Source organism: Maylandia zebra, linkage group LG11, assembly GCF_041146795.1.
Source record: "Maylandia zebra isolate NMK-2024a linkage group LG11, Mzebra_GT3a, whole genome shotgun sequence".
NCBI classification, from domain to species: Eukaryota; Metazoa; Chordata; class Actinopteri; order Cichliformes; family Cichlidae; genus Maylandia; species Maylandia zebra.
This window is the reverse complement of record NC_135177.1, coordinates 16,716,751-16,737,428: the sequence shown is the minus strand read 5'-3', so window position 1 is coordinate 16,737,428 and position 20,678 is coordinate 16,716,751. Positions and strand designations below refer to the sequence as shown.

Here is a 20,678-nt window from a genome sequence, read left to right as displayed (position 1 = left end):
CCGCACAGCCGGGATGTCACAGCGTGTGGGAGTGAGAGAACGCGCGGGGCGAATGTCTTTGGACGTTGCCCTTTTTCCTGATTCCACACCCACCTCCTTTTCACCAGCTCCCGACATGTTCTGAAGCAGTGCTGCTTTGCACCCGTCACGGCCGATAACGGGCGAAGACTGGCTGAATGTGGCACGGCGGGATCCGCAGTGACAGCCGAGATAGGAAGAGGGAGACTGTCGACGACATCTTGCTTGCAGTAAAAAAAAAAAAAAAACAACAACCCAAAAAACAAAACCCAGCATGACACCAATTTAGCAGCAGAAAACATTAAATCTATTGTGATTTCTTTTCTACTACTAGAGCTGTTGCACAAGAGAAGCTTAAAGAAAAAAAAAGAATATCGTTGAATATACTGTTCATAAATTAGGTTTATTTTTATACATTATGTTTTATGTTCATTCCATAAGCAAATTTAAATATTTTTCTGGGAGCAAGAATTTGTCTTGAGGAAGGAAACCCTGCACGCCTGGAGCACCATGAGTTTTGTATTGTCCTATATGTACAATTACATACACTCAGTACTGTTTTTGCTTACAGTAAGCAATACTGTACATAAATAACCCACGCATATCCCTCTTTATATGATTGCAAGTTGTCTTCTCACCATCCACGGGTTTCTTAACCGTGAAGAGAGGCACAGATTTTGTATTTTTTCTGTCGCAGTCGAACATAATTCATAAACTCGGATGCATACGTTGAACTCTTTTCTGTCTAATCGTTTGGCAAAGCAGGAGAAATAAAAGTAGTTGAATCTAAAATATTTTCATAGAAAAACAAAAAACAGGTCATTTGTCATGGACATTTGAAGAATAGGCAATACATTCATTAGAACATCAACCCATGCACATTACAGAAAGAGGTTTTTCTTATTAGCCTTTTTTTAAGCCTTTAAACTGTTTTCTAACATGTTTCTCTCATTTTTTTCTTCTTTTATGCTCAAGCTTATTCATGGCATTAGAGAATGAAGAGCAAGTCTGTTGTGGTGCTGACTGTCTGACACTTTCGTGTGTTCGGGTGGAGCTGAAATACAATGAAGGCAGAAGAAGTGATGCGTGATGCGATAAACATCAAGTGCGCCTGCCTGCGGGGGGGGAGAACTACACCGATGACCTTGAGGGAGAGTATGTTAAAGAAACTCAGCTCAAACTTGCCGCAGAAATAAAAAACCAAACAAACTTGTCTTTGGCAAATTCAATTCACTGATAGTCAGACATTTATACATTCTGATTTTAAGAAAACAATCCTTTTGAAAAAGGCCGAAGTAGAATAATGTTGTGCTACTTCTTTAAAGGTGCTGTGTGGCAACTTCAGTCAGTATGTTAAGCCAGTGTGTATCCTGCGTCAACAGAGCCAAGGCTGATTTTTCAGACTGGGTGTCTCAAATGTACAAACACAGATTCCAGTGAACTCCACAGAATGCTGCTTCTCGGCTCCTCCTCGTCTATATTCGTCTTTACTGTCACTAATGATCACGCTCTCACTGAAGCCATTGCCTCACAATTCAAATATTTTGTGTGGAGCATTTACATTCATAACACAACCAGACTGCCAAGTCTGATTTAAGCTGGCGATCATTTACTGATGTGAAAATGGTACACAGCACCTTCAAACTACATTCACTGGTCTCTCGCTCACTCACCCACACAAATACACGCAACCGACACCAACTCATAGGCGCCGGGTACAGGTTAGCATGCAGTAAAATTCTGCCACTTCCAGTTAGTTATAGTTGTAAACTATCATGCATTTTACATCTCAGGCACGTGACTGTGGCTGAGACAGACCGTAACATTTGGGTTACAGCTCAGGTTCAATAACACTCTGGTTTTCACCTAGCCTCTTTTTAAAGAGCAGGCTTTTCATAGTAATGATGATATTAATAATAATAAAAAACAGAACATGAATGAAAATCTCTAAGCCACAAAATAAAATCCTTTTATCCTTTATACATCTACAATATTTAAAGGTGCCAATTTAAGTAATACAAAGGTGTATACAGTGAAATCCTTCCCTTTTCTTGCCTCCAAAACACCCAAAGATACAGTAAGAGGAGTTTACAGGCTTCTGCAAAAACAACACAAAGCAAAAGGAGGTTTTCTAGAGATAAATACTTTCTTCTGTCATGTTAGAGGATTTCCTCATAGAAGAGCAGATATGCCTGAGAGTTGAGTACCCTTGACTCTGGTACCATCTGAACTGTGGTATCGCTGACATACACCCACTGGCCCTGGGAGCTGCTGCAGGTGTCCCTGGCACCTGGGAAAAAACAAAAACAAAACCCACAGTGTCAACATCGTGAGGCATAAAGGCTCCTCCTGGAGTCGGGGGGTGGAAATACAAGGAGATACTGGGTTACTGGGAGTAAATATTGGGACAAGCTGTCACTTCATGCTTCCATAGCAACAAAGCTAAAATAATGCTAGCCAGTAAGGAGTGCTGAAACTAGCTCAAAGTGGACTCATTGTGCTCTTCTTATTTTCTATATGTTACAATGGATGAAACTTTATATAACCCTCAAAATGTCACAAGGGGCATTTTAAACTCTGTTCTGAGAGCTGACAACACTCGATTTATGGTAACTAAGTGGTAAGACCAGGGCCATCAAGTAAACAGACAGAAAGCCTCAAATAACAAGGTCACAGATTACAACAGGCTAACTCACTGCTATTACCTGCGTGTTATAGCAACAAGACTGCATAAATTAAAAAAACCTGAATACTTTTTAAAGTCTTTAATTAAAACACATTTTTAAAAAGGACCTGCAGACATGTTGGCAATAAGATAAATTTTTTTACCAACTACTCTCACATGAAAAAAAGCAAAGCATGATTATATATACAAAATAATACTTTCAAGCTTAGCTGAGTTAAAATGAAATTATTGTAGTAAGTTACTTTAATACTTTTACATTGAGCAGCTATAGCAGGAAGAAGAAATGTTGAGGAAGACAAACTTTCATTTAATAGAGATGTCACAAGGCCTTAAGATAAGAAATTGCTCGATTCACCAGTCTGTCAGCATTCATTGTAGAGATGTGAGACCTGTGTGTCATCGCCAACTAAAAGCTCCTATTGTAAGACATAATTTCTTAACATTATTTTGGAAGCAGCAAGGAAAACTTCTTCCTTGAGGTTTTCAGCTATTTTTCAGCTTTTCTGCAAACCTGGACACGATATAAAAAGAAAATGAAAGAGGGAAAGAGGAAAAACATGGCTCCAAAGAACACAAAAAACTTCCATTCAACCTGCTCTTTGTGGAGGACATCTTTGAGGTTACAGGGGAGTCAGGGTTTTATCGCCAAAACACTGACTAAGCTTACAAAAACACAGAAAGAAAATAACAGATAGAAGGTCTTGAAAGAGCTCAGGAGAGCTGGCCCCTGACCTGACAGGTTCTTGTGCTGTTGTTCTGTTTTCCTCTGTGGAGCGCGCACTTTTACATATGCAGTGTAGTGGCCTCCACGCATTGAGCCACTGTGTTCGACAATCCCGTACAGGCTGTAGAGGACACGCTCACCGACTGCCAGGTTCTAGTGGGAAAAAAAAGAAAGAAAGATTAGCAAAAAGTAAAACTAAACTTAAAAAAAAAAAAAACTACCACCAACCAAGGACTTTCATTACAAGCTGAACCAACAAAGTGATGTAGTCACAGAAAAAATCTGAAGGTGCAGGAAAGTTTTCAGAAAATTTAAACTGTAAAACCTTGCAGGACGCAGAGCAGAAAGGAGCCAGATCCAGGATCAGAGGAAAGTCAACATGGCGGTTCACCTTACGGAGGTTCATCCCTGCCTTAAAGGAGAGAAAAAAACCAACAAAATCACACACGTACACACACCAATCAACAATTAGGCTCTCAAACTTACTGATGATTTTGCTGAAGAAAACAGAGTTATGGCTGCCTACCTGGTGGAAGCGTTTCAGGTGCAATGTGATGACAGGAGGCAGTGAGGATATGAGCATCTGCTTCCTAGCGCTGGTGTAAACCTTCTCCACTTTCTTATCTATGCAAACACAAAAACACAGTAATGTCAGCTACAACTATTAACTACTTGAGTAATTTAGACAAACACAGAAGCAAGCCAAAATAATATCAGCCACTCAGTATGGGCAGTATGGATTCCTGGACGTCTGTTCAAACTTGAGCGGTCGTTTTAGAGCAGCAGCCTGATATGTGAAGACATGCAGCAGCTCATGAGAGTGAGTCCCCAGATCCAAGGCCTGAGATTTCAGCTCTGTGTATGTTATGACTCACACTACAAAGAAGTGGACCGCTACAGGATTGGACAGACAATTTTCTGTGTATGTTTTTATTCTTTCCCACCCACAACGACAAAAATACCAACTCCACACAACCAACTGTAAAGAATGTGAAGAATACTCCGATGGAAGATTTTGCGTGTAGCATACAGACAACCTGTGGTCTGGGATTCAAATGTACAATAATCTGGAAATAATTTAAAATATGCTTGTAAAGAAAATGCTGGTTCCTCATCCTCAAAGCATTGTACTCTGCTTCCAGATGCTTGTTTTCTTTTACCTGCTGAGCTGCTCTTGCGCAGCTGCTTCATCCTACGTTCAGTGCAGCTCTCACAGAGCAGCCTGTTGTTGCCCATCAACAGCTCCACAGAGGTGAACTGGTGGAGGCAGGACTGGATGGAGCACTCCTTGGAACTGGGTGTGTAACTGTGGGACAGAGCCTGGAAGGCCCCCTGGTGGTGCTGATGGTGGAGATTGTCTCGGCTCTGTGTTTCTCCGTGCTCCTCTGGAGAACAGTGTGCAGATGGAGAGCAGTCCCCAGAGCTGAAGCTCAGGTTGACTTTAGAGACGGCGCTAACTAGCTGTTCCACAGCGCCGCCTTGCCTTGTGGAAGACGATGAAGAAGGAGATGAGGCGGAGACAGGCGTAGGGGACGGAGTGAGGGTGGAGGTGGATGATGGGGTAGACATGTGCCTGTGGCTCTGGTTGGAGGAACGTGGCGTCCACTCGCTCTCAGAGGCCTCGCTGTCGGCGTCATTGCTGCTGTCTTGAGCGCCCGAGTCTCTCTCGCTGCCGTCCGACAGGCTGCCGGCAGCCGCCATCTTACAAACTGAGACGCAGTGGCTTGATCCACCTGCAACACCTTCGTCCTCTGGTCGGTCCCCACTAAAGCCTGCTCCTTTCTCCTCCACAGAGCTGGAAGACCTCCTGCTCTGTTGCTTCTGTGGAAAGGAAGAACAAGTACATTATCATTATCATGCACACTGAAGACTGGATGCACACAGGATACTGCATTTTTATTTTAAATTCTCATTCATTAAAAAAAATAAAATACAATTCTCATATCTGTACACAAGCATTCTAAGAGTCTTTCTAAAGGAACTCTCACCAAAACTAAAAACCACAACAGTCCATCTAATGCATAATCATGCATTAGAAAAACAGAAACCAATGTCAGAGAAACCAAATACCTACAGCAGTTTTCATATAAAGGAAAGAGAAAAGACCAAGATCATAACAAGGACAACCAGAAGCACTCTGAGAGAGAAAACCTCTGCCAAGGCAGCTCACTCTCTGGGCAGTATTTACTTTTCAGAGAACAGCATTGCATTTTCTATATATTCAGTTTGTTTCCTTTGTTCTTTTTAAAGGTACTTTGAGAAGTTTGTAGTTTGGTTTTGTTATTTATCCTGGTGAACCCCATTATAATGTACTCGATGATGAGTACAATTATTCTTTAGTTTTCTTTATTTATGTGGACATTGTTTCAATCTTTAGTTAGAAGAAAAAAAACGTTATTATTTTCTTTTCCTAAAAAAACAAACAAACAAAAACCCCAAAACAATTAATGCCGTGTATTTGAATTGTTATAACTGTTACTGTAATGCATATAAAGTCAGAAGAAAATCAACTATACTCAAAATGTATTAAATAGCTCTAGCTCTTTAAATAGCATTATTAATCACTTTGACCCTGAGGTCAATAAATTGTAATATTTTTATAGTACTTTCTATATGTTGACAATACACACCATACTTGTAAGAATCATAGTTCCTAAGTTCTAAGGCTTTTTGTTAATTTGCAGATAATAAGTTGGTCTTGCAGATCTTGGTGGTTGCCATTCATGGTCAAATTTCAATGGATTGCTAACACATATCTACACCCAGAAAAAGTTTTAGGAGAATTCATTCAAAACTGTCCATACGATTGCATTTCTAGACAGAACAACATGCACACAAACACTACCAAAAACATAACCTTCTTGGCAGCGGTAATAATAATAATAATAATAATAATGATGCTCAAGAAAAGGAGCAGAATAGACCTGTACAACAGTCTCACCTGTCCACTCAGCTTCCTGGTATTTCTGTTGACAGAGTGTGTTGCAGAAGGAACCTGCTCACTGTGAGCTGTGTGGCTCTCCTGCTCCCGGGTACCCTTCCCCAGCCTACCAGGGTTGGAAGGTTTTGATATCTGAGCACAACAAAAACATGAAGGTGCAAAGAAAACGTTTCAACAAGGACTTTGAACTGATTTCAGCAGATGGGGTTGGCCAGTAAAAAACAAAACAAAACATACAACAGAGAAATGCACCACTAACCCAGCAATCTGTGAGATAACTACCAGCTCAAACTGTCTCAGAGAGTTAATTTGTATCCTTTAAATGATCCACAATGAATGTAATTTACAGCAGCTCACCCTCTCCTCTATAATGGGCAAAGAGATGTCAATGAAGGCTTCCTTTACTGTGGATATCTGAAAGATAAATAACTGCAAGTCAGTGTCATGATATAAACTTTTAATCTCTTCAACAGTTAAAATCATAGTTCTGCTGCAGTCTAAGAGAAGATGACTGAAAATGCTTTCATTTCCTCTCCTCTTTCTTAGCTCCACACCTGCTGCTCTCCATCTTCAATGATACTCTTTAGTTTGCATAGAGGCATGTGCTTTGTTAACCACTCTAAGCTTCCACAATTTACTGTAAATGCCTGCTGTAAACAGTTGGTATTCGAGCTGGTCCTTGAAATGATTTATGTTTGTTTTTCCACTGACTTCCATTTGTTACCTCTGATTAATTCTGGAATGTTTCCTGGACGTCACAGCTGGTAAAGAAATCTTGTTGCTTAGTTTTGTTGTCTTTTCATTTCTGGTTAGAGATAAATGTCTGCCAATTTCTGACTAACTGAAAAATACCAGTGCTGCTCCTGTGACAATCATTCAAAGCAAAAAAAAAATCAAATAATTAAGGCATGAAATGTCTCACAATGAGTCCTAACTAGGTTACACGGCTATTAAAAAGCGACTCGTGTCAGAGCTGGTTGGTTTAAGAAATGCCAGCTTGTCAACCCTCATGTGCTTCATACGTTCTAATTCTACAGAGGGGAAAAAACCCTACAGAGCAGTGCCTGATTGGTTCTTCCCGACTATTCAGGTCCTTTGCTTTATTTCACTCGCTTACGTGCTCGCACTCTTCACACATGATTGTGTTTGTGAGCTCGCCGACAAAGATGCGGTCGACAAAGTTCATCTTCACACCTTCTTTCCCGTATGCTGATGGAGAAAAAGACAAAAGGTTTTCTTTTATTATTTATGCATGAAAATTGTGATTATTGCTGTTACAAGATTACCTTCAAAATTTTCAACACTATAATTTCCATTTTAAACACTATTAAGCATCACAATTTACAATCACTATTGAGAATTAATGAGATCAAAAAGTGCAAATAAAGGACTACTTTCACTGCTGAGACAAAGGAAGAACATGGGTCAATAAAAAACAAGTGACACAGATCATAATTAACTATTTAAATTTATTAGCTGCTGTATAAATAACTGATTATACACAATCAATTTTGGATACACAACTGGAAGGGTGCGCTAAAACATGAGGATGTTTATTCTTCTCTTCATGAAACTGTCCTCTGCTTCAGGAGTAAATTAACTGCATTTCCTCCAAATGCCACAAGATGGAACTATTGATCTCTGCCGTGTGCCGCCTCCATACGAACCTTTGACTTGGCGTTTGGTCTCCTCGTCTGCTGTCTTCTCTGTAGGATTGTTGAACGCCTTTAAAATGCCTGCTTTCACCCTCTGCATATAACAAAACCAGAAAAATACTAGAAGTCACATTTGAGGTAATATTCATAAATCAAATTAATTATATAAATGATGCAAATAAAATGCATTTTTGGGGGGATATTTCTTGAATTCTCTTTATTACATCCATTATTGACATATCACAATCTCGCCTGCAGCTGAGCCTGACAGGTATACCCATTATAAGCATCATTAGTGTAAAATAATTATTGTGCTTGTCCAAAAATGTTATCATGTAAATCACTTAATTAAATGTGCATGTTCGTGTGTGTGTCGTTGTCTTATTGGAGGTGACATGGTCAGTGAGTGTGTTGTGAGAGAGCTGTGAAGAGGCACAGCCACAGTAAAGCACCAATCAATAGATAATTGGCCATGGTCCATGTCTGAGTCGAGACCAGTCGGCCCCCATTGTCCCGGGACCCACACACTGCACTGGCTATTTAGGTCAAAAAACCCTGTTAATCCCAGCCCGGCCAGTCTGCACCTCATTCAGGGAGCGTGGTCAAACCAGGATGTGGCTCTCCTACTAATTAATTACCAGTAACCCCCATGCTCTCTATCTCTCTCCCCCAAAAGTAACAGCATGCACTGTCTCACACAGGATGGGCCAAAGGGAGGGGAATCTGGTCGGGGGGCGTGAAGAGAGTTGGTACAAGTGTGCAGGGGTGGAAACTAAAATGAAGACAGGGCAAAGAAGGACAGTCCATGCCCTGGGAGGGTAATACCTCCCATCTCAGCTAATTGGTGATAATTGACTGGGTCTAAATTAGCATATTCAGATCTCTGATACTAATGGCCATTAAACACAAACACTTAGGGCCTCTAAAAGGTTGGCTACACACAGAGGAACACAATATCGTGGCTCTCCCGCTCTCTTATACACACACACACACACACACACACACACACACACACAATGATGTGGATGTACTATCACTAATATTCAATTTGTGTGTTCATACAAATAAGAAGCAAATGGGTTTATTCCAGTTATGAATGAATCAACGTTTCATGAATTGATGTGTGCATCCTGTTTTTCTGTTTGAGAACACGGGATAATAATAATGCTTTGATTTTTACAAGAAAGATTAGCAACTGGTATGACTTATGAGTTTTAAAAAAGGCATTCGCTAATGTAGGATTAAAATGCCACTGAATCTCTGAATGTGCTGCATAAATGAGTTTCTGAGTCAATGAATAGCGGAGGCCATACCCCCCCTCCCTCTTTACCTCCTTGATTGGATTGGGAGACGGGCTGATGAGTGTGTGTGCATGTGTGTTTGGGAGGAGGCTGTGGGCGACCCTCAAGCACAATGGGACGGCCCTGGAGCTCATTCAGCAGCTGTGGGTTTCCCAAGATCACACAATGATGCCGGTTATGCCACTTGCAAGTCCCCTAAGTGGCACAACTGTTACTGTTCACAAGTTTGAATGGGAACAGGGGAGCCGAGCCCGTGGCCCTTTCGTGGGCCCGGGGCTGACCACTAAACACACCCGCTAACTTCTCCTCCTTGGTTTCACACAGCCACTGGTGGGATCACAGGGGCCAGCTAAGCCCTCCAATGGGCTGTTGTGGGGTCTCCTAATTGCCCCATGAAGGGTTGTGGGGGCAGGGGTTCTCTGTACTTGCCAAAAACATGGCACCATAAGCTTTGACCACAACTGCTGGCTAAAGATGACATGGGTTTATGTGAGCGAACAAAGCCACCCACAAAAACACAGATGAATGTCTTATGGTGATAGCCATCTAGGATAAGTTTTAAGATCTTTACTGAATTACAGCACAATGCATATGTGGAGCAGTTGATAGGACTAACAACAAGTAAGACAATGATTAGCTCCTCATGGCTTTTGAAATAAACACAGTTGTAATACCGCTGGAGCTAAAAATCAACCATCTGAATTATTCCGATGCATTTTTTAACTTAATTATTAGCATGTGAGATTGAACTATCATCACCAAGTTACTAATGTGCATTTTTTTTTAAAGCAATCGAGCTGAGTGTTTGAGCAAACTTTAAAAATCAAGCACCTCTGTGAGGTTGTACTTTGTGTTATCCATCCAATTTAGGTTTGGATATTTATATGTTGACATGAGGTGTGATCATGTTTGTCACTCTGCTCATACAAAAAATAAGTCAATAGATAAAATCCATTAAATTTGTCTACTTTCCCCTTCAAGGTCGACTCCCTGATCACCAACTTTAGCTGTTCGTTTTCAGTCATGGAAGTCCTATTCTGATAATTTCCACAAGTAAATATCAACTTCTGTGTCTAACTGACCCGATGTTTTTTCTCACTGGCAATAAGAGCTGAGTCTGTGGCCATGACCCAGAGACCAAACAGCACTCTTCACTGAAAGAGTCTGCAGCATCCAAGACTGAAGGCAGCAGCAGCATGACCAGAAGCAAGCTTATGTTAGGTTTTTTCCAGACATTAAAAGGGTGTACCATAAATTCATCCAGCAGGCTCAGACTGTCAAGACAGAGCTCCCTTTGTAAGACTTTGATGTTTTTAAGACAAGAGTTTGGTGAAAACTTGAACTGCAGTGCCAGCAACTTTGATCCAGCACACACAAGTTTTGTGTGGCAAAAAGAACAAAATTCTCACTTCCCCAGAATTTAAATTTAGGTTAAAAGGTCAATTTTTGGACATACTGCAGGTGATTCAACACCCATTGCAAAGCATAAATGTAAGAGGACAGAAAGGGACTTCCACAAAGTGAGCTAAAAACAGCAGATAATCTCGAAACAGAGGAGGCTGAAGGAATCTAGACGGAAATTAAATCTTGTTTTTGTATCACATATTTCCTAGTCAGCAGAAAACTATACCTAAGCACATTGAAACTAAAACACATAAATCTATTGCCTTAATGTTTGCTATAACCTTAATATGTATTCATGTTGTTCATATTTTCTGCAAATTTATCTCATACAAAATGTTCTAAATGCACCTGAATGAAGACGACAAAAATAAACCACAAACACTTTGTGCTTGATTGAAGAACATAATCTAACAAAACATCGCCCAATTCTTATTCTGGGCTTAGAAAAATCGTATGGATTATTGAAATACATGAAAGCCTATTATGTATGAAGGCGTACTTTAGTTTCTTCTACTCGTATGGAGTCCAGTAAGTAGTGCAGAAGCTCCTGGCTGTCTTGTTGTTGGTAGCCCTTGAAGCATGGAGCTCTGGAGAAAAACAGAAACATATATTTTTTTTAGAAAAAAAAAAAAACACAACAAAAAACCCAAAAACAAAATAAACAAACAACAAAAAAAAACAAAAAAAAACACCCAGAAAACAAAGTTAAGACTAACTGAAGGATGGATGTTTGTGAAAACAGTGACAACATCAAACGTGGGAGTGAATCTGACTCAAAAGAGTCTGTTGTTTGTGCACAAAAACTGAACACGTTATCGAGTCTAGAAGAAAACCACTGAACACAAAGCAATTAGAATCCATGGCAAAACACGCAAAAAGAAGAAACCGTGCATCAAGGTCTCTCAAGAGTTTTCACTGCTGGATCTGTGAAATCCTATCTGCCACTATAACGCCTCCTTTCACAATCCAGGTGGACGCAGTATAAAACTTATACACTTAAAGGACCAACAAACAATTTGTTAAAGTTATTTTGGTGGACAGAATATTTTCTTCATACAGTCATGTTAGCAATATAATGAGAATTAAAATCCACCGAGAAGTCGAGGACGCTTGCAAACAGTCATATCCAGGATCTTAGGTTAACAACTTCACTAAATGGCCTGAATAGAATATTGTTCAGTACATCATAATTGGGTGCTCATAAAACCACAAAAACAACCTTGAGCTTGAGCACAGGTTGGGTGAACTCACACACAGTGATCACATGTTTGATTATATTCTGACCAAAACTGTAGGAGGAGGAGCAATTTTAGTGAATGTGAATTGTGAACAGACCACCAGATGAGCTCTAGCTCCATCTGAGTAACCCCATTACCAGGATGAACACCTATTTGCTACTAGCAAATGAACTGTGTGAAAGCAGGTCCCCCTCAGATAAAATTAAACATCTTCTTTTTGTGAAAGCAGTTGCTTATTACACTGAACTTCAATAAATTATAAATTCATTATACTTTATTATAAAAAAAAAAAAATTATACTGGATGAAAAAAAAAAGATTTAAATAAGTCTTATTAAATACCATTCTTCCATCCATAAAAAAGTAAAAAATAAATACAATGAAGCTCTCTAAGCAATATAAGAAGAGGTTCATAGGCAAGTCACCACTCCTCTATGTTGGATACTTCCACAAAACAGACTTTCTGCTGTGCACAAATCTTCTTGGTAAAGCGAATGGACACCATTAGAGTGGTTAGAGGGGAGGCTCTCCTTGGCTCCGACCCCTGGCTGTCCACGGTGAAGCAGATGTGAGGACAGATGCCAGGGGCAGATGGGTAGCCAAGGTTGGAGCTACTGCAACCTGTTGGGCCGAGGCAACCACATAACCAAAGGACAGGTTGGTTCAACAGGGATAACACATACTGAGAGGCCACATTCCTGATTAGACAACATTGAGGGTGGTCAGAGGTGGGCAGTGCGTAGTAGTGGGTTAACTCCTTTCAAGCCATTGTGGAGCTTTTGCTATGCTATGATCTTTGTATGTTAAGTTTCTTTGTTTGCCAAAATGTTCTGAATAGGAATGCTGCACACCTGTTCCTGTCTGATGAAAGCAGTTAATCCTATTATAATTATTAAAAAGGAATGCAGTGTGTCAAATATAAATTCTGACCAATACATTCTCCTAATGACATTCCTAATCCTACTTATGTGGGAAGATCACTCAGACCAAAACAGCTTTTTACACCCTTGACACATTGCCATGAACAAATGGATGTCCAGGAGAGAAATGGCCAAGCACCTCTCTTCAACACAGGTCAGAACCTGTAAATCTGGAGGAGATCAAAGTTGCCCCACATACTCGCATCTTATCCTAATCTCTGTCTTTCATGCCTCTTTTTGTGCAAACAGAAGGCAACGTGCAGGGGTGAAGATGGTACAGAGAACATATGTTATTTACTGGCGAGCCTCCAGGAAGAGCAGCAAGTAAAGGAATGCCTCCATCTAGCTTTGCCAACTGAATTTGTTGATCAACTAAAAGAGAGAAATATGAAGACAAAACAGAGAGGAGAATGCGTGAGACAGAAAAAAAAGGGGGGGAAAGAGAGAGGCAGTGAAAAAGAAAAAAAAATGAATGCACATGGTTGGTATCAGTGGGAATGAGGAGGTCTGGAAGTTCATCCCAGTGGAGACAAAGCAGAAGGGCCCTGTAGCCCTGCTCTCAATCTGGCCAATACAAACAGCTGCGGTGCTAACACAATTAATAGCCGGATGAGTTAGTACCAGACACAAGGCCACACAAGCTCCCCCCAAGTCGAACACACACACACACACACACACACACACACACACACACACACACACACACACACGTTTATTATTATTAGTCCTTTACTCTTAGACGGCTTTAAAACATTGCAGTTCAATGTTTGCATTCACTGCAGCATTTAAACACTATGAATAATTTCAAATTAAAAATAATAAACATTTGTTGTCACTCTGAGAACATTGTTAGTTTAACTACTGACTTCACTAATGGGAAATTGAGAGACAAACCCCCCAAAAACATTCATTCTGACTACATGGATTGGTCTGCACCCTCACTGATGCTGACATACTAGTGCTGTATAAGAGAAAGAAAACTCATATATCATGACACAGTAACGTATTTAAAGGTTGATTCGTCAATGAGAAATGGCACAATGTTTGAAACTGTAATATAAAAAGATTTTATGCCTATTGAAATATTCCATAAAAACGCACAAAAATTCTAGTGCAACAGGGAAAAAATACAAAGAAAAAAAAATCACTGAACCGCCATCAAAGATTGGCTTTGTACTTTTAATTCATATTTTTCTGGTTTTGATCATGAAGCTCTCAACATCATTATTCGAAGGTGTCCTGTGTTCACAAACCAGATAGAGAGCAGCAGAGCTGAGGGAAAGGATGTAAAGTTTCAATGCCAGCTTTGAATATGTGCACATGTCAAAATTATTATTCTTATTTTTATACCAACTCTGAATCTGTCTCTCTTCTTTTAATGTGGTGTGTGCTGTATGTGCAAGTGACCTGGATGCCAGCACTAGATGGGATCCATTGTTGTCATGTGCTATTTCTATCAGGGATGAAAGGCTTCTCACAAGGCTTATTTATGAACAATTTTTGAAAGATGTGAGTATGTGGACACAGTACACGGACAGAGAAGAGAGCCAGCATACTTTTCATTTTTTTGCACCACAAGAGTGTCCAGTGGCTGTCCTGAAAATGGAATCAGTCCTTGAAAGAAGCAGGTGTTGATGAATGCCCTCTGTGTGGCCTTTTTTCCTCCAGATTGTGCATTACACATGTGTAGCGAATGCATCCAGATAAAGTGATGGACATTAATGATGAAAATTCTCAAAAAATTGTCATTTTTAATACTTAAGACATTTCAAGTCCAGGTCCAAAAAGGAAAACAGACAAACAGTTGTGTCTGTAATTTTTTTTTTCCCAGTTGTGCCACTGACTGGCTTTGTAGTACACTGGGTACAAGCTGGGACCCTCACTGGCACCAGATACAGAGTGTGGTGCTGGCCGTCCGACACACACTGCTTGGCACTGGTCTGAGCACAGACCAGACCCCGTGCTGTTGGCAGGAGGATGAGGAAGCAAGCTGTGGGGTACTCAGCTGGTTAAGGTCAAATCCATGTGAACACACGCACATTTAACACAAAAATGGGCTCGACTTCAGGATGAGCTGAGTAGAGTAGGTTGACTCATATGGCTGTTTCAAGGTGTCGGAAACAGACTGTGTTTGTCATTATAATTCAGAAGATTAGTGCTGTTTATTCCAACTTCTACCTTATTTTCAAAGCACAACAGCTCCAGCCTGCAGATTTACTTCCCTTTACCGAGAGTAAAGCCTAAATCAGAGTCTGCTCTGCGTGGGAATACTGTAAAACACTGGATCAGCCATGGCTATAATCATTAACCCCTGCTAAGTAGAAAAAAACCATTTAAACTGTGCTGATCACAGACTGAAGGCCCCATTATGCAGTGTGCTAACACAAACATACAGGGAAAGACTGATAAAGAAATGATAAAAGCGCTGTTAGCCCTCACAGGCCAAGGGCAGACCCAATCCTCTTTGAGTGAGAAGAACTTGCAGAGGATGGCAGGACATTTTCAGAGTACAGGTACTGTAAAGGTCGCTGCAACAGAAAGAAAAATGTCCCAGTAAACAAGCAGTTCTTGGCCTTGGCCTTTCAGATCAAAGGCTTTAGGCCTGAGTAAATGTAGATAGGCTGCTGTGAGGAGTCGTCTAAAAACAGGTGATAGCGCAGGCTATCATCAGGCTCAGAATCATGCATGTTCTGTGGTGTATAAGTAAATTTTAAAAAAGTTAAGTTGCCAATCACAACACTAACAAAAAAGCAACAAACAAAAAACAAAAACAAAACCCAAAACAACCCCCCCCCCCCCCCCCCCAAAAAAAAAACAACCCAGACAAAACAAAACCCCTCATTAAAAATAAATATATATTGAACACTACATACAGCCTGAAAGGAATCTGCAGCAATTGTGACCAGAGACAAGTGACTACAAGCAAAATAACTGCTGGCGATGGGAAGTGGGCGACACCCAAGAAAAATTTCTCTCAATTCCAGGTGATAGTACATACATTAGAGGCTCGCCCAGACCACTGGAACCTGGCTATCCACAAACAACCGTCCGTCAGCTTCAAAGCGATGTGTGATGAATGCGTTACTTCAGTGTTCCTCACTTTTTGAATTGGATAATTTGGCTTCAAGACATCAAGATGGCGATACCAAAAACAGTCATCCCTGCTTCCTTGCCATAAACAAGGGGTTCACCAAAACGAATAGCTCTGCACGTTTGGTTTGACGCAACCATGAAGGGGATTTATGTCTCTGGCTGGAGCAAACCAGCAACTTTTCACCTGCCAAGTGAATGTGTTAACCACTACACCATGGGATGCAAAAAGTCTACATAAACTTCATACCTGTAAAAGGCTACAACATACAATAACTTGAATGCTTATATCTCTATCCATTAGATCAGCGGTCCCCGACCCCCGGGCCTCGGACCGGTACCGGTCCGTGAGTCGTTTGGTACTGGGCTGCGAGAGTTGAGGCTCAGGTGTGCAATGTATGGTTTTCAGGGTTTTTATCGGTTTTCAGCGTTATTTTGTTATCGTTTTGATCGTTAACTCTGTTTTCCTGGGTCTTTTCACGCGTGTTATGAATAAATCTTCTTTTTTTCGGTACCGGTACTAGTTTTATTTTGTTGTATTTATCCGCGACACCTTAAAGGCCGGTCCGTGAAAATATTGTCGGGCATAAACCGGTCCATGGCGCAAAAAAGGTTGGAGACCGCTGTATTAGATTATGTGAGTTGAATTTACCTAAAAAAAAAAAAAAGTTATAAAAACAAAACATTGATAATAAAGTGCATCAAATATTATTGTCATTGGGAATAAACATGAACGCTGTAATTGAGCAATAAAATAAAATAACATATCCCCTGTTTCCCACCTCTTTGCCATTTGAAGCATAAAAACAATGTATTAAATCTGTCATTTTACTGTACTACAATAAAGCTGTATGGAAAAATGAATAGATTAATCATTTGATACAGTTTAAACAAAGAGTAGCATAAAGTGTGGTGAAGCTTAAAGTCAAATCTGTCTATTCAAATGTATTTTAGTGGAATAGATTAGTTCTACTTGAAATTAGACATGTATGAGTGCATAAGAGTGTGCAGTGCTTGCTGTCTGAATGCACAATTGCCTGCATGCGTTGCAGGGCGAGGTGGTGCCAGGTGAGGTGGCATCCCACAAACACACACTACACAAACACCCACAGAGGTCTGTCTGATAAAAGCTAGGTACCAGAATAACTGTAAAAGCCGCACCAGAGAACGATCCAGTCATCCAACGTCAAATGCTCTGGTCATCCACCTGCACTACTAAACAGTGTGAGGCCCCAGCCCCCTCCATACACACAAACACGGTGGACCCAACCAGCAGGGTACCAAGCTCAACCAATAAGTCAGCCAACCAGACACCCACACTTTTCATGTAAGAGCAAGGTCTGCCTGTCACACAGTCTGTCAGACCTTGGATCAAATGCGACACAGGTGGCACAGCCATGTGGAGAGAAGCAGGAGAACTACAAATGGCTAGCTACAGCGGTACAGTGATTTGAGTGCATGTTCCGTGTACGTCAAGGTTAGTGTGTGTGAAAGGCATTCAGCAGAGACTTCACTGACCCTGAAACCAAACATTGGCAGGAGTCTGAAGCTGGTGTATGATGATTGGTGATTTTAGGTCCGCAATTACACAACCAGAGTTCAAAATGTCTGAAAGGTTTGTCAATAAAATCTGTGTACTCAAAGTACAGATACTTTTTTACTGTGCTTACGTACTATTTTCAGATATATGAAAGTTGTTTTTTTTTTCTGCCTACTTTTTGCTTTTACTCCCTACATTTTTTAAATATTTGTAAGTTTTTATTGATTATCTTGCACAAAGTATTTACATTAGGAGCGTTATAACATTCCTGAAAATAAGAAACCTGGCATTTATATGTATAGTATTTGTCCATACGCAATTTTGCTAAACATTGGAGACAAACATATGACAAACAATTTCAACTCCTCAAAGTTGTAGCAAGATGGAAGTGGTATGTCCCGATTGAATTTTCCAGATGTTTTTTATGTAAAATGTTTTTTTTTAAATAAATATCTGGTTGTGATTTTAATTGTAGGCAAAAAAAGAAAAGAAAACCAAAAAAACCGCAAACAAAACAAAACACACACACACACACAAAAAAACAAGAAAGAAACCAACAAACCGAACAGTAGGACCGGTGGAAACAGCTGGCCCAGTCTTGATGGCATTTTCCACCTCATAGTTGTTTTACTAGGTAAGGTAAGCTATTTAGACAAAATTACTTCTTATCTCTTTAATATACTGGGTCCACTTAAACCAGGGTTTGTTGAATTTCTCTCTTTAAAGCTGCAAAGACATAGTGAGCCTCACCATTATAAATATTTGGTAGACAGTATGGTGCAGTTCTTGTATTCCTTCCAATGCTTGGAGCCATTTTCTTGTCAGGGTTTTCTTAGCTGACATTAACATAATTCTCAGTAGATATTTATCTGCTGGATTAGTTATATTTGGGAGGCCTAAGTACATATATAAGAAATCAAAGGGGATTTGTGTGCAGAAAATCTTTTTCAAACATTTGTGGATATCTTGCCTAACCCTAATTTTTGGGCAGGACCAGAATAGATGGTAGTGATTAGACTTCAGACTGCCACATACTCTGCAGGACCCTCTACAGTGTAGGCAACAGAAAATAGATACACATTTTTTATTTTCCTTCTTTGTCTTCTGATTCAAGATGAGTATCATTAGAATGAAAAAAGTTAGACGAAAGTGAAAGTGATTTCAATCTACTGAGATTATGTTATCATTACGTTAATATAGCACAAGGTTCAGTTAGCCTTGCATAAAAATAGAAGCATCCTCCACAGAAGTTACTTTAAGTGCATTTCTGAGCCTGTGCTTTTTTACTTGAGTATAGAAGTTGTATCAGTACTTCAACTTTTACTGGAGTATTTGTTACCAGTAGTATTTGTACTTCTACTTAAGTACAGAATGCCTTTGCTTTTGCCAACTCTGCTTGCTTCAGAATGAAAATATTCAAATCAACATAGCCTCTGCTCCAGCTTCACTAGCTTACATTACTTCTCATGTTCCCCACAGATGAGGGGACACATAAAGCAGAGGCTCTGGGTTCACAGGAAGTAGCAGGTGATATGAAAGGTTGTGCCTTACTTTTGGCAGAGTTGGTTGAAGAGGATTTTGGGATTGACACAGCCTTTCCCTGGATCCTTCATGTTGTGGAGGAAGGCAAACATGGCGGCAGTCAAGGGTTCTGGACTGGGCAGCACTACTGTTAGTGGACTCTGGAATAGGAAGAACACATGAAAGTAAAACATGTTGTTCTTATTTGAAGTAATTAGTATCTTGTTTATGAAATAAGGCCAGAAATACAGAAAACATGAAAATACTTCAATTTTAACTACTGCTAAGTTCTAACAGCATTCAAAAATTTCTGTAATTATGCATATTAAAATATGCATAATTCTCCTTTATTAATGAGAATAATAAGCTGTACCAGATTTGTCTCTGGAGGGGGGCAGATCCTCAATTTGTACCCCTTCTCCTTCACCTCTTGGATAAGGTCAATGAGCATGTGTGTCTGGGACAGGTTCTGTGAGGAAAACAGAATCATGTTAAGACTGTTAAGCGGGGTCATCGTTTTCTAAAGGTGGGACTCGCTTATACAATATTAATGCAGTTTAACATTTTGCAATATACTGAGTACTGCAATAACATCTATTGTGATTTGTCACCTTTCCCCAACTGCAAATTATGTCCTCAAAGTTAGACTTTGTCAGTATCTGTTTCATTCATGTTATGGTTTTGTTGTAAATAATGGTCAAGCACACCAACACTGTCACTAAAACCTGCCATAAATGTTGCCAGTAAGTCTGCTATCAGTCTGCAATTTAAATTTGGGTCAAGTTGGCAATTACTTGCAATCATTTATGACAGTACAGCAATTAACTGTGATAACTCATTAAAACTCACATGTGAAATTCACATTTAACCATTACATTTGGACTTAGCAACATTCCTGCTTTATATAACCAGTATACAACCATTTGGCAGCCAGTTGAATCCTATGGAGTTGTCCTCAGTGACAAAGACTCATTCAGACTGATGGCAACATGCAGACAATCTGTCTGTATTTATGAATTAAACAGAAATTATTTTCACACTTTTGACAATCTTTCAGAGGGATTGCAGTCGGTCCAAGTCAGACTGGAACTGTTTGCGGAAACATTGCCTCTTGCAATCAAAAGTTGTTGTGAGGATCTAACACTCTCAAGGTCTAAGCAACCATTTACTCACCACAAGATGCAGAATGTGAAAAAAGGGCAATTTTTAAAAATGTACTGAAGATCCTATTTTGTAGTTGTGTGACTGAAGGTAGCTTTGTCAAACCAAGTGTGTCCAGTGTTGGATGGTTTTTCGGTTAATTTTAATTAGCTAACATTATCTCAGATGAGGTAAATGAGGTGGGCCCTCTTTTTTTCTAAGTATTAGAATTTATTTAATAAAATATTGATATTTGGTGTCTTTATATCCATACAAAATAACACAATACCAAGCTGTGTTGATTTCCCCCACCATATCTGACACTCTGCCTCTGATTTCAACTGGGGAACAATATTCATCAGGTGCATTAGATCAACTGGTTTTAACTAGAGAATATTGTACATTAAAGAAGTGGCTCCAACTGATCAAAACCACAGATTCTAAGATTTTCTTTCATAAGGCAAAGAAACAAGAAAAGCTATAATGTTTTAGAGATATAAA

General features: G+C 39.9%; 1 protein-coding gene across 2 annotated transcripts in view; it reads right to left on the bottom strand.

The window, feature by feature from the left end:
- Nucleotides 1-402: 402 nt before the first annotated feature.
- usp45 (ubiquitin specific peptidase 45) overlaps nt 403-20,678 on the bottom strand; it is a 35,407-nt gene continuing 15,131 nt past the window's right edge. For both annotated transcript variants that reach the window (XM_004541641.3, XM_004541642.3), the window contains exons 7-18: nt 19,411-19,506; nt 19,068-19,198; nt 11,229-11,316; nt 8,037-8,118; nt 7,487-7,578; nt 6,727-6,783; nt 6,370-6,501; nt 4,589-5,249; nt 3,955-4,052; nt 3,754-3,840; nt 3,437-3,581; nt 403-2,308 (exon numbers count right to left, since the gene is read on the bottom strand). In XM_004541641.3, the coding sequence (XP_004541698.1) occupies nt 2,178-2,308; nt 3,437-3,581; nt 3,754-3,840; nt 3,955-4,052; nt 4,589-5,249; nt 6,370-6,501; nt 6,727-6,783; nt 7,487-7,578; nt 8,037-8,118; nt 11,229-11,316; nt 19,068-19,198; nt 19,411-19,506 (1,800 nt within the window). In that variant the 3' untranslated portion in view covers nt 403-2,177. The remainder of the gene's footprint in view (nt 2,309-3,436; nt 3,582-3,753; nt 3,841-3,954; nt 4,053-4,588; nt 5,250-6,369; nt 6,502-6,726; nt 6,784-7,486; nt 7,579-8,036; nt 8,119-11,228; nt 11,317-19,067; nt 19,199-19,410; nt 19,507-20,678) is intronic.